Source organism: Myotis myotis, unplaced genomic scaffold, assembly GCF_014108235.1.
Source record: "Myotis myotis isolate mMyoMyo1 unplaced genomic scaffold, mMyoMyo1.p scaffold_m19_p_1, whole genome shotgun sequence".
In the NCBI taxonomy this organism is placed as follows: Eukaryota; Metazoa; Chordata; class Mammalia; order Chiroptera; family Vespertilionidae; genus Myotis; species Myotis myotis.
Genome location: NW_023416313.1, coordinates 24,572,827 through 24,590,220, shown reverse-complemented (window position 1 = coordinate 24,590,220; position 17,394 = coordinate 24,572,827). Strand labels below are relative to the sequence as shown.

Below are 17,394 nucleotides of genomic sequence, written 5' to 3'. Positions count from 1 at the left end.
AGAGGGTTTCGCGTGTCAGCAAAAGTTACTGGTGTGCCATGTTTGGCACGCGTGCCAGGAGTTGCCCACCTCTGCTCTAGAGGCATGTGACAATGCAAAACCAACTGAGCCACACAGACCTGGGTCAGAGTAAAATCTCTTAAAACACTGTTAAGATAAAATCAGACAAAATATGTGAAAGTACTATAGATTACTGTGCAAATGAAGATATCACCTACAAAGGTACTTCTTCTTGGAATCTGAAACTTTAAATGTGCTCAATTAACACAAATTTTCACATTTTTGTTGGGTAACACCATCTAAGTCAGAGCTGATTATTTCAATACTTTTTTTTAGTCTTCACAAATATCTTCAAGACAACAAAAAATCAAATTTACCAAAATAACAAATGAAGTCCAAGACTTATCTCAAGAGGTAAGCTAGCATCTGACATTACTTAATAAGTCTGTATTAAAATATAGGCTGTGATCTCAATTATAACACATTTTCAATTACGTACTTAACTACATAAATCTTAAAGTCAATGCCCAAATAAGAGAAACTGTAATACATGGTGGGCAAAAGTAGGCTTACAGTTATGCATATGCAAAACAGTTTATTCTTGCATTATTATTTATTGCATTATTTACCATATGAACTGTAAATCTACTTTTGCCCACCTCTGTATATACAGCTTATGCTTTGAAGCAGTACTCATTTAACACTCCAAATATAGTCTTGGAATTTATATGGGAGAGGAGAGAAGGTAAACTGAAAATCTCTTACCATTGATCTTTCAGGATATCCAAACAAATAGCCCCTGTGACAGAACTAATATTAGGATGCCATATTTTAGTGATAAACCGGACCTAAAAATATAAAGCATACAAGTTTTTAAGTAACAGAAATAAAACACATATAGTTTAAATAGAATTACAAGAGAAAGAAATCCTCATATTTAAAAAGAGTGCCCATACTTACATCATTTTGCCTAAGAGAAGGGAGTGGTATAGAAGAAAAAGCACTGAAGTAGTAAGCCAAATGTTATCATTGACATACATTCCTTTTAAACCTTTTAATAAATGCTCCGCCCTTAAAGAAACCCAACCATTACTAGGTGTTCACAGATAGTAAACAAACTTTTTTAGTGTGAAGTAAGGTGTAGAATAAGTTTGAAGGAAAAAGTGAGCAAAATCAGTAGTAAATGGAAGCACAAGTAGTAAGTGGTTGTAAGATTGCTCCTAATTTTTCTGTAGTAATTTTTTTTAGCAAATTCTTTTTTTTTTTTTAAATATATTTTACTGATTTTTTTTTTACAGAGAGGAAGGGAGAGAGATAGAGAGTTAGAAACATCGAGGAGCGAGAAACATCGATCAGCTGCCTCCTGCATATCTCCCACTGGGGATGTGCCCGCAACCCAGGCACATGCCCTTGATCGGAATTGAACCTGGGACCTTTCAGTCCGCAGGCCGACGCTCTATCCACTGCGCCAAACCGGTTTCGGCTAGCAAATTCTTTTTAAAAAAGAATTCAACTGCCTATTATTATGTGCCAGGCATGGAAGAGACACTGAGGCTTAGAGTTTAACATATTGATCCCAAATCAAACAACTAGTTAGCAACAGAACAATGTACAAACTCATAAACTGATTTCAGATTCTAAGTCTCTAATCTTAGAACCAATACATAATAAAATTTAAAAAATCAAAAAAATCAACTCATTGCCCAGCTGGTGTGGCTCAGTGGTGGAGTGTCAGCCTATGAACCAGAAGGTCATGGTTCGATTCCTGGTCAGGGCACATGCCCGGGTTGCAGGCTCGATCCCCAGTGTGAGTTGTGCAGGAGGCAGCCAATCAATGATTCTCTCTCATCATTAATGTTTCTATTTCGCTCTTCCTCTCTGAAATCAATAAAAAAATCAACTCATTAATATATGCTCCAAATCTAAGCTAAGGAAAGAGGCTAAACAACTTGCACTTTTTTTCCTTATGACTTGGATCTGTCTATTCTACTTATCTCTAACTTCCTCACCTACTTACTCACTAACATATATGCCATTTGAAAAAGCACTTTAAGTCACTAATGGCTTCAAAACACCTAAAACTAATGGATACTTTCATTGCCTTGATCCTTTTTTTATTCTTAAAATAAGCTTAATGATTTCAACGATATCTACTTCTCTCCATTCACAGAACCACCGTCTCGTTATAGGACAGTGGTTCTCAACCTTCTGGCCCTTTAAATACAGTTCCTCATGTTGTGACCCAACCATAAAATTATTTTCGTTGCTACTTCATAACTGTAATATTGCTACTGTTATGAATCGTAATGTAAATATCTGATATTCAGGATGGTCTTAGGCGACCCCTGTGAAAGGGTCGTTCGACCGCCAAAGGGGTCGCGACCCACAGGTTGAGAACCGCTGTTATAGATCATTCTTCATCTGGGTTACTGAACAATTTGCTAACTTTACTACCTTCAGTTCTGCTTCCTACAATCCATTCTGCACACTGAAACCAAAGAGAATCCTTTAAAACAAATCTGATTCATACCACTACTCTATTTAAGGCCCTTTAATGGCTTCTCATTCCTTTTGTGCAAGCCCACATTCATAAAGTGGCCCTACCTATCTCTCAAATCTCACTTCTACATCATATTCCATGCATTTGCTCCAAAAGTCATATTTTTAAAAAGTTTGATTTTTTTCTTTTTGCCTTGGGGCCTTTACACACCTTTCTTTCTCTCTCCTGTCTACAAGAGCATCCCAGTATTTAATGTGCCTCATACTGAATACACATACAATTAACATAATGACAATCCTGTTATTACAAGGCTAAACAGTATCCCTCTCAAATATAGTGCAGGTCAAGTAAGACAGGCTATACAGAGCTTATGTACAACAAACATTTCTTCATAACAGATAAAACCTCAATATTCACATCATCTTAAATTTTACCACTGAGTTCAAAATATAATTCTTATGCCAGAATTTCAGTAATTCAGACATTACAGCCTTTTGTGACTTTAAAACAAAAGTTGGTTCAAAATTATATTGGAAAACAGAATTTTAAATTACTACTGAAGATGTCAGAAGGCTTATGGTTTAAGCAAGTGAAATAATACCTAATGGTGCCTAAAACAGAGCCAGGGCTATACAATCACTTTAAAGCTATAATAATGACTTTAGAGGTTAAAAATGAAACACTTTTATTGAGAGCATTTCAGTGCACAACTTTATGGATTCCAGTATATTCACAGAGTTGTGCAACCATCACAATAGAATTTTTTTACCATTTCGCACCTCAAAAAGAAACCATGTAACTCTCATCAGCCAGTCCCCATTCCTCCCTACCTCGCAAGTCTGAAGCAACTACCAATCTATTTTTGCCTCTATGAATTTGGTTCTTCCAAAGTTTCATATCAATGATTGCCGGACCTCTTATTTAGCATACTCTTTTCAAAGCTCATCTATCTTGTACCACATATCAGTACTTCACTTCATTTTTGTCTTTTTAATATATTTTTATTGATTTCAGAGAGAGAGGGAGAGGGAGAGGGAGAGAAAGAAGAGAGGGAGAGAGAGAAAAAGAGAGAGAGAGAAAGAGAGAGAGAGAGACATCAATGATGAGAGAATCATTGATCAGCTGCCTCCTGCACACCCCCTCCTGAGGGTTAAGCCCACAACTGGACATATGACCTGGCCAGGAATCAAGCCTGGGACCTTTCTGTCCACAGGCCAATGCTCCATCCACTGAGCCAAACCAACTAGGGCTTCATTCATTTTTATAACCAAATAACATTTGACTATATGGACACACTACATTTTATTTATCCATTCAATTGATGGATATTTAGGTTGCCTGCACTTTTTGACTATCATGAACAGTGATGGTATAAACACTTTTGTACAAATTATTGTGTGCATATGTTTTCATTTCTACTGACTAGAAACCTAGAAGTAGAGTTGTTAGGTCAAATGGTTAAAACTCTACTTTTACCATCTTAATCAAAGTATTTCCAAAGCACCTACCAATATTTTACATTCCCACTAGCAATGTATGAGAATTTCAATTTATAGAGGAAATTTAAGTGTCAATGCTACTGCATTTAAAAATGATGGTACATGTCCTGTCGGGTGGCTCAATGGTTGAGCATTGACCCATGAACCCATCACCAGTTCGATTCCTAGTCAGGGCACATGCCCCAGTTGTGGGCTTGATCCCCAGTAGGGGGGCACGCAGGAGGCAGCCGATCAAGGTTTCTCTCTCATCAATGTTTCTATCTCTCTATCCCTCTCCTTTCCCCTCTCTCTAAAGCCAATAAAAAACATATTTTTTAAAAAGTGATGCTATAGAATAAATACAACAGATGACTTCAAGGACCTCTTAGGGTGGTGATCAATGGTTAATGCTAGCTAATATTTCTGAGTGTTTACTCTACACAGGCACTGTTATAAATATTGCCTTTCATTAAATCTCAAATATCATCAGTTATTAAATACAAATTTTATGTACCCTTTAAGAAGAAAATTCTGCCAATTAAATTATGACATACCATCCATTGAAAGATGTGTCCTGATTTCAGAGATGTTAAAAATGTTTCACAGAATTATTGGAATTTAATTCTTTACATGGATTAACTCCTTTAATCTTTATAATCCTATGAGAGGACTTTATAAATGAGGAAACTGAGGTAATAGTTTGCTTCCTAAAAATCACAAAACCAGTTAAAAAGCAAAAGGAAGATTTAAACTCTGGTTGACTGTTCTTGGTAGAGCAATATTCGCTGAGAGATTTTGTCCTTACTCCATCAGGATCATGGAAACAGAGCGCATGAGCTTTATGAAATTTTTCTATTGAGTTCTAGCCTAAATTCCCTCATTTATTAGGACTATTTTAAAGACTATTTCCGAAAAGGCATGTAAAATTCTTAGTACAAAGCAAATGATAGCTGCTACTATCATTATTCAATAGCAAAAATGTAGTGGTTGAAAATAGTCTCTCTTGAGGTCTTTCTTTTTTTACATTTTTAAAAATTTTTTATTTTATTTATTTTTTACAGAGAGGAAGGGAGAGGGATAGAGAGTTAGCAACATCGATGAGAGAGAAACATCGATCAGCTGCCTCCTGCACACTCCCTACTGGGGATGTGCCCACAACCAAGGTACATGCCCTTGACCGGAATCGAACCTGGTACCCTTGAGTCCACAGGCTGACGCTCTATCCACTGAGCCGAACTGGTTAGGGCTCTCTTGAGGTCTTTTATTTCTAACTCATTTCCATTAAAAAGATTTAGACTATGAAGTCATCCTTATCACTAAATCTTCTTTACTCATTCTAATGATAATACTGACAACTTAGATTGAATCCAGTGGATGGTAACCCAGATGAAGATAAAAATTAACCAGGATGAGGATAAAATTAAGTCACAGACCTGGCTGGTTTGGCTCAGTGGATGGAGCATTGGCCTGCGGACTGAAGGGTCTCAGGTTCGATTCTGGTCAAGGGCACATGCCTGGGTTGAGGGCTCGATCCCCAGTGGGGAGTGTGCAGGGGGCAGCCGATCAATGATTCTTTCTCATCAGTGATGCTTCTATCTCTCTCTCCCCTTTCCCTTCCTCTCTGAAATCAATATATATATAATTAAGTCACAAACATAAGATGAAAACAGTGAACATCTGTAAGTGGTCATATTGAAATTTTGTTTTCTATTTTTTTGTACTTCACTATATAACTTTCCTGTACAACAAACTACCTTTATAATAATAATAATAATTCAAAAAAAGAAATGAAAAAAATAATTTATGTGAGTTCTCCAACATCTAGGAACATCAAGTTTTTCCAGACCTAGAATTTAAGCCATTGTCAGATGCACCTCCTATTATTCCTGCCTAGAGCCATTATTAGCTGCCTGAGTAAGCTTGCTTTTCATCATAATTCTAGAAGCTGTCTTCCATTATCTGAAGTCTTGTCCACATTAAATTTTCATAGTCAACAACTCAAAACACTCTAATTTTAATAAGCACTAAAATATATGTATTAATTAAATGGGCCAAGAGAAATATTTTAGAAGTTCATGCACAAAAATAGGCTTACAATACCTTAGGGGGATTAAATGGATATGTTTCTGGTATTTTTATCTCTAGTTGATATCTTCCTCCTAAAAAATGGGAGAACAGAAAGATAAGAACACTGCTCATCTGAAACATGAGCAGTAAAGCCAAATATAGTGGTAGAACTTTCAAAACATGTAGTATTTTATATTCAATTACAACAAACTCATTTTAAAGTTGCAACCCAAAAAGGAAATAATCAAACGCATAATTTTTTAATTTAAAGCATACAGAATACCCATTTTATACAACTATATTAGCTTATCAGTGAATAATAGGGCTAGACATAGGTAAATACATTAAACCCACAGACAATCCAATGCCAAAGATTTAATTGGGATAATTAAGCAGTACAGACTCTGTCTCCTTTTGTTTCTTCTAGTCCACACCGACAAGAGTTGCTAAATAACTGGGGGGTGGGAGTGGGGAAAAGAAAAATAGAAAGAAAGCAGGGAGGTATAAAGGCATTGATGGTACAGAGGTAAAGGATATATAGATTATGCTATAAATGGAAAGAATCTATTTCTAGCTGGTTCTCTCATAAGCAAAAATGTCCCAAACTTTTAACTTGTGCCCTAAATTAAATGTTAACATTGCTTGCTAAATTTTTAAAACAAAATTCAACAACAGGTACACCTAAAGACAAAACTATTGTCTCTAAATTGGTGTACAAAATGGAAAGCTTTACAAAGAGTTTGTTCTGACCAGTAATATATAAATAGAAAGCAACATTCTGTTTTGAAGTTATCTTGAGCAATTAGCAGCTAAATACATATTTTATTTATTATTTTTTTAAATATATTTTATTGATTTTTTACAGAGAGGAAGGTAGAGGGATAGAGAGCCAGAAACATCGATGAGAGAGAAACATCGATCAGCTGCCTCCTGCATGCCCCCTACTGGGGATGTGTCCGCAACCAAGGTACATGCCCTTGACGGGAATCGAACATGGGACCCTTGAGTCCGCAGGCCGACGCTCTATCCACTGAGCCAAACCGGTTCTGGCTAAATACATATTTTAAAAAGTTTATCTAGCTTCCCATACCTGGGAGAATAATAACAGCCTCTCAGGAAACTCTAAAGGGTAAAGTCTTGCACTGGATGAGAACCTGGATTTGAATATTAACTCTAAAGAACCTAATTCTAAGATTCATTAAAATAGAACATTCACTATTTGAAACTATAGCAAATAAAACTGTGCTACCAGAATATTTACATATAAAATTGTGCCTGGGATTTACTTCAAAATAATCATGGAATGATCAGATCAAAGACTGGCCAAGAGTTGAAAGCCTATAAAGCTGGCTGATGACTATATGAAGAATTCATTATACCATCTGCCTTCTATAGATATCTGAAATTTTCCATAATAAAAAGTAAGCCCTAGCTGGTTTGGCTCAGTGGACAGAGCATCGGCCTGTGGACTGAGGGTCCTGGGTTCGATTCCACTCAAGGGCACATGCCCGGGTTGCAGGCTCAATCCCCAGAGGGGGGCATGCAGGAGGCAGCCGATCAATGATTCTTTCTCATCACTGATGTTTCTATCTCTCTCCCTTCCTCTCTGAAATCAATACAAAATATATTTTTTTAAAAAAGTAAAATAAAAACTATGTGCTAGAAGCAATATTAACTTCAAAATTCCATACATTCAACTCTCAGTATATCATGAATTCTCTCAAATCCTCCTCCTCCACTGTTAGAAATAGATAGGTGAATGTGGATCTGGGAAAAATAAAAGAGCAATTCACTTGGTTCCCGTTTCTTCAAGCCCTTTTTGGTTCCAATTCTTCTTTTCTTGCTAATTCTTTTTAATAGAGTCCCAAAGTAACTGATACATGAGTTGGAACTGTATGCCTGAATCAAAAATCATATGGCAGCAGTGAAATATACAGGAAAGTAGTCAAAACAAAAGAAACAAAAAATAAGATAGGTAAGAGATGAGTACTTGAAGAAATTTTGTGAATACAGAGATAACTCTTTATGTTCAGTTATAAATGCTAGCTTCAAATACAGGCATAATAAATCTGGCCTGAAAAATATGTAGGTTCTTTTTCTTTCCTAAGAACCTTACTTTTTTTTCTAATTTATTTCCAGATTAGTGTCTCTATAACCTTTTATATAAAGTTATTCCTTCATGAATGTCCAAAAACAATCTATTAAGAGTAGTATGAGAACCCAGATATATAAATAATGCTGAATCCTAGAGTCCCCAATCCTATTTCTACTCCCACATCCTATTAATATGCTCTGTCTTGAATTATTCTTTTTGTCCTGAATTATTATCTGATAACTTTCAATATCTAATCATGGCATTATTTGGTATACATCAGAGCAACACAAATAAGGGAGCTTTATAACTACACTGGAGGCCCTGTGCACGAGATTTGTGCACTGATAATAGGGGGCGTGGCCTGCAAGAATTGGCCGCTGTGAGAGTGCGGCTCATCCCTGTTACCAGAGTGGTTGTGGACCTGCCCTTTAAGGGGCTACTCCTGCTGCAGGAGCAGCTGCTCATCCCAGTCAGCTGAATGGTGCTCCCACTGTGGAGCGCACTGACCACCAAGGGGCAGCTCCTGCATTGAGCATTTGCCCCCTGGTGGTCAGTGCATGTTATAGCAACCAGTCATTTCACCATTTGGTCGATTTACATATTAGGCTTTTATTATATAGGATTATTCATATTATAACAGGTTTCCCTACAAAACATTTATTTTTTGAATAACTTAATATTAAAATTTTATCATTTTTATATTCAACTTAATCCAAAGGGATGGTAAGGGATGAGATTTTTAAAAAATATCAATAATTCTACAAATTCAAAACAACTCTTAGGGAAAAAGGCTCAAGAACTAAATTGCTCCTTTCCCACTGAGCCATTATGAAACGAGAATTAAGTAACACGTATAATACTGTAATTTTTCCATGGGTGTTCTACTTCTCAATCTGATTACTTTTAACACTGCATAAAATAGCTGCCTCATTATTTAACAATGATTATAAACAACTTAACATTCCACAGGTAAATTTTGGCCTTAGTTATTAAATCGAGATTTTTAAAAAAATCTCAAAAACTAGTGAGAGCCTGCAATAAATATTATCAAACTATTTATCCGTGTTTATATATTTTTAAAAAGTAGTATATGTTTATGCCTTTGAATGATGCTTTTCCTAAACAAAGTGAATACTTCTCTGCAACAGTTTTATGATAAAAATATAATTTAAATTAATCTATCTTAAATATATACTCCCAAAACATTAAAACTAATCTTATCAAATATTTATGTCTCATATAGTGGCAGCAGTGGAAATAAGCACTTAAAAACCAACCACCAAACTTGTTTCTAATTAGCAAAGAATGTTATATTTATAACTTAATCATCTTACAAATAGTGTCTATGTCCCAATTTTTTGAATTTATCTACCTCTCTTAAGGGTTGCCAAGAAAGTAGAGAACATTCTGCCTATCTAATTTAGTTCAGGAAGTACCTTGTTTATATGTATCAAACTACTGAAAGAACTCTAGAATGATGTTACTGCCCTATTATCTTTAAAACATCTGAACCTAAAAAAAGTAATTCAAGAATATTTATAATGTCTGCCTTCAGAAAAAAGCTAGTATAGTCGTCCCTCAATATCCACAAGGGATTGGTTCCAGGACATACAAACTTCCAAAATTCGCAGATGTCCAGGTCCCTCATATAAAATGACATAGTATTTGCATATAACCTATGCATATCCTCCCATGTGCTTTAATCACCCCTACTAGATTACTTATAATATCTAATACAATGTAAATGTTATGCAAATAGTTGTTATAGTGTATTTATATTGTTCAGGGAATAATGACAATAAAAAAGTCTGTGCATGTTCAGTATAGACACAACCACCATACACCTAACTACATAATATACATCAGCAACAATGTAACATCCTCCTCCCCCAAATATTTTCATCTGAAGTTGGTTGAATCCACAGATGTAGAACCTGGATATATGCAGGGCCAACTGTATATCATATCATTACATACAACACCTGCTATTAAGACAAGAACTTGATTTTTATAAGATAACAAAGATCTATTATCTAATGATTGTCAAAAGGACTAAATGAAAAGCTTCCATGAAAGCATCTGATTGAGGGCTGACATATAGGAGGCACTCAATGAATAATATAAAAATTTAAATATCTAAAAATGACTCATATGAACTAGAAAACAAAATAAAATTTTATTATTTAAGATTTGGTAAGCTATACCAAAGACATTTTAGGGTCTTTAAAATTTTAAATAAAAACAAAAATATTCTAGTACTATATTAGATTCTTCTGAAAAATTTGAGGTAAATGTTCATTCTAGGATTATAGAACCACAACATTCAAAGTAGACACAACCACCACTTCTAATATTCAGTCAACCCTGATTTATTAAAAAACAAACAAACAGAAAAGTGATGAGAAATACAGGCTTTGAAGTCAAAGGCTGAGACTGAAATCCCAGCTGTGCCACTCAGATGACTTTAGACAAGTTACTTAACTTCTCTGAGTTTAAGGTTTCTTCATCTATGAAACAGTGACAACTGTACTTACCTCATAAGATTTGTTGTAAAAACTGAATGAAAAAAAGACATGTAAAACTCTAACAAGTAAAAACTCAGTTAGTGTTAATACTACAAATAGTTATATGATTTCTATTAAATATTTGAAAGCCTATTATATGCAAGAACCTTGGTTATGCTACATAACCCAAATTTATATTCATTACTGAAGATGTGCCTAATGAAGAAATAAAAAGCTATAAAGCTTTTTTCTGTATCTTATCACCCAATTTCATGGTCTAATGTAGCTAGAGACTTAGTCTGTGAACATAAAATTCAGCAAAGCTGCCTCTTTTCTTTTTTATATATCTTGAAACAATCACGCAAAGCTTTCCTGAATAAAAAAATCAAGTATTTGTAATACAGCCTATAAGAAGACATATGAGTGAATGAAATGCTAAGTGACAAACAGTGGAGAGGAATTTAAAAAATATATAAGTATTTTTTCAGTCAGAAATTTAAGGCAAGGCTTATTATAGATACCATATGAAAGGGTAACTGAAAGTCTATAGTCCATGTAATTTAGAGGCTTAACTTATACTATTAAATTCTAATCTATATAACCTGTAACTAGACTCTACTGAATCTATTTTGGGAAAATAAAAAAATTAGCTAAAATTCGGTAAGAAAAATAAGTCCAGATAAGTATCTATTTTTATTATTTAAAAATTGCTGTATATCCTAAGCCAAGTGAAATTACCTTCCATTTAATTTATAATATATGCTTAAGTTATTCTGATTTAATGTTTCAGACAAGTTCTAATACGCACAATATTTTGATACAGAAAAAAGTACTTGCCTTCATATGGTGTGTCTGGAGGTCCTGCTATTTCTCCTCTTAATTCTGTAAAATTCTCATCTACAAGATCTACTTTAATTTGATTTTTGCTCGTCTTAAAAATAAACAGAAAATAAATGTTAGTTATATCAGCAAGAAAAAAACCTATTATAAAGTATTATCTATAAAAATTTTGAAACCCCCTCTTTCATTAGCTTGGTTATCTGCTCTAGTAAAAATAATAGTCTGTGTTTTCCTAGGACTTAACTAGCCAGTTTTAAGAATATTTAAAACAAAAAAACTAAATATTTTTCACTTCAATGTTTTCAATGAAATAAAACTACTTTGAACAATAGTACAATGGCTACTGACTTTATAGGAATGTTCAGAGAAAAACAGCAGACATTTATATTTGCCAACTTCATGTATGTTAGGTACAAAGTGATAAATCTATTCATTTGTAGACTACACTGAGATACTATACCCCCAGATTACATGGGCTCTATCCATATAAATAGAAAAATCGGTGTCAATAAAAGCCATTTAGGCTATAAGCTCTCACTTGAACTAGGCACTACTCTAGATATCTAAAATATCTAAATATCTGAAATATTACACCATCCACCCAGATGGTAAACTGAAATATTATGGTAAAAGCTCTAAGCAGCTAATTAACTTCCCTTCCCTTTCCATAAAAATTCCTGAAGCCTAATTGCCTCCCTAGAATTGTCTAATGCCTTCTTCAATTTGTTTTTCTGCTTAGTTTACTTCAATGGCAACAGCCTACTTTTTTTTTTTTTTGAGATATAATAGCAAGTTTAATGAAATCAGATTTGTATGAAAGCAAAACATTCTTCTTGGCTCCTAGCTCTCTGCTTCTCTGGCCAGCCTATCTGCCCTCAAAGCCACAGCCAGTCTCTCTCTTGCTCTCTTCAGTCTCAGAGTCTGTCTCTGGGTATCTCCACGGGTAACTGGTTGCCTGCAGAGAAGCTGTAGGCCACAGAGACCTGCTCCTGGGTGCCTACTTTTAATTCAGATTTTTATTTTAAATTTGCATACCATCTGTCTATGCTGCATATTACACTACTTCTCAAAGTACTTTATTATCAATAGTATCACTTAAATCTCTCAATCTGTTATCAGAGCTGATCAATGGTGATTCAGAAAACCCTACAGTGGGATTCACATTAATGTTCACAAGTATCTGTCTGCAAATGGGTTCTCCATTTATATTTTCTGACCTATACTTGCATCTTACTGGTCTATACTTTTAATAGTTTATCCTCCCCTTTTCTCAACTTTTAAAAATATAAAGCCTTAATATACAAGTTATGTTTTCATTTTTTTGGTTAGGATTTCATATTTTTACCTAAGTAACACAGTATTATCTACTCTTATGAAAGTAAGCCTGGCAAGATTTCAAGAATAAACTTTTGCTTTTGAACCTACCTTCTTCTTAGTCTTGTTTCCTCTCCCCACCCCAATAGAAGATACTATTTTTACTCTTTTTTCTATACTAAACTGTTTTAGTACAGAATGTTAAGTACAGAAAAAAACAATTTAAAACCTAAATTTTAAAAGTTTCATGACTCCTAATTAATTTTATCTTTTAATAAGAGCATAAGATAAAAAACATTATGCATTTCAAAATTAAACATCCTAATTAGTACTGGTTTGTTTACTATCATTTTTTATACTTGAGATTAAAGTATTTCATATATTTCTGAAGATAATTTTATCCCCAAATTAAAATTAATTATAAATATGCATAATGAGAAATATCTTTCTGTGCTCTAAAAAAATCATTATCACCCTGGTATTTGTAGTAGAGGATTAAGTGTACAGTTTTAGCAATTATAAAGAATTTTGTCCAGTATGCACAGCCATTAATGTTAAAATAAAAACCTAAGGCATTAGACTTTCACAGACCAATTTAAGGAGCCACAAGTATAACTACAGATTTCCATTTCTCTCCTAAGACTTCTAAGTAAAACAAGAGTAATCAGATCTTGCAAATCATCAATACTTTCAAAGTTTCTACTGCTTCCCACAATATACCTTTACCAAAAAGAAGTAAATAACCAAAAATGTGAGGATACTAAAGGATAGGATTAAAGTCTGGAGAAAGGGAGGAGAAGGTAACAAATTAGAAAATCTGCCTTCTAGATTGCCCCCAATTGTCTTGGTTAGTAAAATGGTAAACCAACGTTATTAATTTTTATACCTCGTCTTTATTTTTGTCCTCACTACCCTCAAATTATAATTGAGAAAAATGGGTTTTTCACTCTATGAAATATTTACTAGATTAGCTCAAGAAAATACAACCACCATGATGAAATCTATTATAAAGAAGCATTCTATATGATCTAGAATAGGGTCTTTATTTGCCGAGAAAATGGAGAATTAAAGACAAAGATTTTTCAGCTTAATTTTTCCATTATACAATTATCCTTTATTACCTCCACAGTTTAATTCAAACATCCAATTATTCCACAATCCAGAACTCCAATTCCGTGCCCCCACAAACTAATTAAAATTCCACTTAAGACTGAGCTATAAGGAAGACATGGAAAATGGCAAAAGATGACAAATAGTATTAGAAAAGGCATGACTTTTGGGGTCAGATAGATGTGAGCTGAATCCTACTTATGCCAATTACTTGTGGTATTAATTCAGGTAAGTCACTTAACTTCTCTCAATTTTATTACTGTAAAATGAGAATACATCTCTCAGAATTACATATGAGAATATCCTGGATAGAAGTAGGGGATGTTGTTCCTCTAACAACATTACAAAAACCCTTGCTTTCAAAGCCTTCTTTTATAAAATGTATTCACAGTTCTGTTTCAGTCTAATATGAAAGTAATTTCTAAAAATAAACAACAGGCTCCCTTTCCTTCATTCACTAAAGATGAGCACCTGTTACGTGCAGGCACAGGAAACAGTGCAGCAGTGAGGCAACCATTAGTTAAGACTTTCTAGATGGTATGACTTCATTAGAGTGAAACAGGCAGGCTGGCAGTGCCCCTACAAATAGTGTCCCTTTAGGTAAGCTGCTATTCCTTGGGTCTTCCCAGCATGATCAGAGAGTCAGGTGTCTTTAAGGGTCCAAAGCAGGGCAGGGACATTGTCAGTTCTGCACCTTACAAAGTTCACTCTGAGGCTGGAAGAGAGGTCTGTCTGATGGAGCAGGAGGACCCTACCCCACCATTTGCCTACTATTCCACTCTGTCTTTCTGAGACAGTCTCTATGGTAAGGCCCAGAGTTCTTTCTGGAGGATCCTGCAGCCTCACTCTTCTACTTTACCATTAGCCACTTCCTTCCTCTTTTCCTTTGCACCCCAATTCATTCCCTTTTACTGGCTCTAGCAAAAGTATACTTTTAAAAGATCAAGTTTGAATTGAAGGCAGAAAGCACATTCTAACCTGGCTGAAAGCCGTATGCCCCTGGGGACATGGGAGCCAACATCAGAAGGCAGTCCATCCTCCTTTTCGGAGAACTACCTATCATTATGGAAAGATTAACAACCTAGTCCCAGAGTCACCCACCCTATGCCACTCAACCCAGCCCACACTGCCTGTAACCTATAACTATTATACCTTGCCTACTTTCCCATGCTCCTAATTGTTACTTTCCAATGTAATCTTTGTCCTTGTACACAATATAAGCAGCTGGTTTATGGGGAGGGGTAGAGCAGATTTTTGTGTATGACCAGCTGCTCTCCCATACTGCTGGCATTATTGGAATAAACACTCATATATGAAAATTTTTTTAAAAAAACACAAAAAACAGAATGTTATTCATTTTAATGACTGTAACGACCAGGGAGGCTAAATAAGTCTTTTGGATGAAAACTCAAAGAATTGTTTGGTATCAATGCACTACTTTTTTTGAGAGGACAGCTGCAAAGTTGCTTTTCTATAATTTCTTCTCCCAACTCAGCTAAACACGAAATGGGACCAGTGGTAGTCCGGATTTTTATAATTTTCCCTTGTGGCTCCAATGCATTTCTAACATATAATAGGAAAAGAAATGAACAGAAGCTATACAGCTCCTAGTAAACATTTTTTAAATAAACTATTTTATTAAGGTATACATAATGTACGCAAAATAGCACGGTGACAGGGCAGGAGGTCATTAGTCATTGCAGCTGGTCCTGATGTCTGCCATGGCATTGCTCCACCTGGTTTTGCTGCTTTTCTGGGCCTGGAGCTGAAACACAGCTGAAGCCTACATGTCATCTCCAGGGGTTAATACTTAAGGGAGTGGTCCTGCAAGGGCCTGTTGCTAGGTACAGGGCTCTCTGCCCTGGTGACCCTCTGCATTTGGCCCTTCGTTCCTGCCCTGCTCATGCCTGTGAGAAATGCTCACCTCTCCGAATGCAAATAACAGACTCAGAGACAGAGTATGGTGAAAACAAATCTTTTAATACCTTCTCGAGAGCTGGTGTCTGGTTGTACAGGCACATATGTAGTATCAATCACAGGCTTATCCAGTCCCTCCTCCAGTTCCCATAGGCTAAGTACTATGGGTCACCGGTTTCCTCATACATCGTTTCCTTGTACATCACCTAGGTCTTATTGTCTCCCATTGGGCCATTTTAAAAAATTGGGCTGAGGCCTTTTCTAGTTGTCTCCACCTCCCCGTCTAGTTGAGACAGGAGTCTGGGGGTTTCCATCATGATGCTGGCTCATGTCCGCAGTTCTTCGTTCTTACATCCTCTTCCCTCCTTCCTACATTCTGTTTGCCCTGGGAAAATTCAGTGACCGGTTCCATTAAAAGTTGACTGTGTTGAAGGTGGATCACAGAGGCTTATTTCCTACAATGCCGAACTGCCTACTACAACTGGAAGTAAAACTTACAGGATTTAGTTATTACATACTAAAAGTGTATGATAAGGAGAAACAAGGATCACTCTTATAGTTTTGGTTTTCAACTGGGTGGATGATAGTATAATAAACTAAGATAAGGAAATAAGAAATTGAAGGGTCAGAGTTTGGGAAAAAGGGAAAATCAAATTCAATTTTAGATATGATGAAAAGAAGTATGAAATCTATAAAATCTCCAAGGGCCAAGTAGACTGTTGAAAACACAGATCTAAAGCTCAGGCATGGGTCTGTAGCAAAGATATGATGAGCAAAACAAACAAAAAAAATCAAGAGTCTGTTACCACTGGTACAAAAGGAAGAAAAATGTTTCAGGGACAGAGTAGCTAGCTAATGTTGCTGAGAAGTTAACAATGATAATAGCAGTTCATACTTACATAGCCCTTTATAAGCAGTGCTCAAACTGATTTAAATGTAATAACCCACTTAATCCTTGTACAATCTTACGTGTTTACCAACCAGTAAACAGAGATACAAAGAGGTCTACAGAGATATTAGTGAAGCAAGGTTTCAAAAATGACTCACAAGCCCTAGCCTATTTGCTCAGTGGTTAGCCCACGGACTAAAGAGTCTCGGGTTCGATTCTGGTCAAGGCCACATACCTTGGTTGCAGGCTTGATCCCTGGTCCCAGTCAGGGTGTATGTGGGAGGCAACCAATCGATGTCTCTCGCTCACACTGTTGTTTCTCTCTCTGTCTCTCTCTCTCCCTTCCATTCCTTCTAAAAATCAATGGGAAAAATATCCTTGGATGAGGATTAATAACAAAAAAACAGACTCACAAGTCAACCTATTTCACTGACTCTAAAATACCGTAAATTATAGGATGCCCTGATATATGCCACTAAAAAAAACACCACCACTCACATTATTATACAATATTTTATCATTTAGAACTGCTATTTTACAATTAAAGAGACTTTAGATTTTACATACATTACACATAGACTGCATTAAGAAAAAAATAAGCAAAATAGTTATTTTGTTCATACACACAAAATACTTCCACAAGCGTACATAAGAAACTGACAAGAGCCTAGCCGGTTTGG

At 35.5% G+C, this 17,394-nt stretch overlaps 1 protein-coding gene across 8 annotated transcripts in view; it reads right to left on the bottom strand.

Annotated features, from left to right (window-relative positions):
• UBE2K (ubiquitin conjugating enzyme E2 K) overlaps positions 1–17,394 on the bottom strand; it is a 66,005-nt gene that overhangs the window by 20,729 nt on the left and 27,882 nt on the right. For 3 of the 8 annotated variants that reach the window (XM_036331544.1, XM_036331552.1, XM_036331560.1), the window contains exons 2-4: positions 11,482–11,575; positions 6,079–6,137; positions 766–848 (exon numbers count right to left, since the gene is read on the bottom strand). The exons of 1 other annotated variant lie outside the window; for it this stretch is intronic. In XM_036331544.1, the coding sequence (XP_036187437.1) occupies positions 766–848; positions 6,079–6,137; positions 11,482–11,575 (236 nt within the window). Of the gene's footprint in view, positions 1–765; positions 849–960; positions 1,049–6,078; positions 6,138–7,736; positions 7,927–11,481; positions 11,576–15,893; positions 16,336–17,394 lie in introns of those variants that run through there. 4 more of the 8 variants (XM_036331571.1, XM_036331588.1, XM_036331578.1 and 1 more) reach the window with 4 other exon arrangements.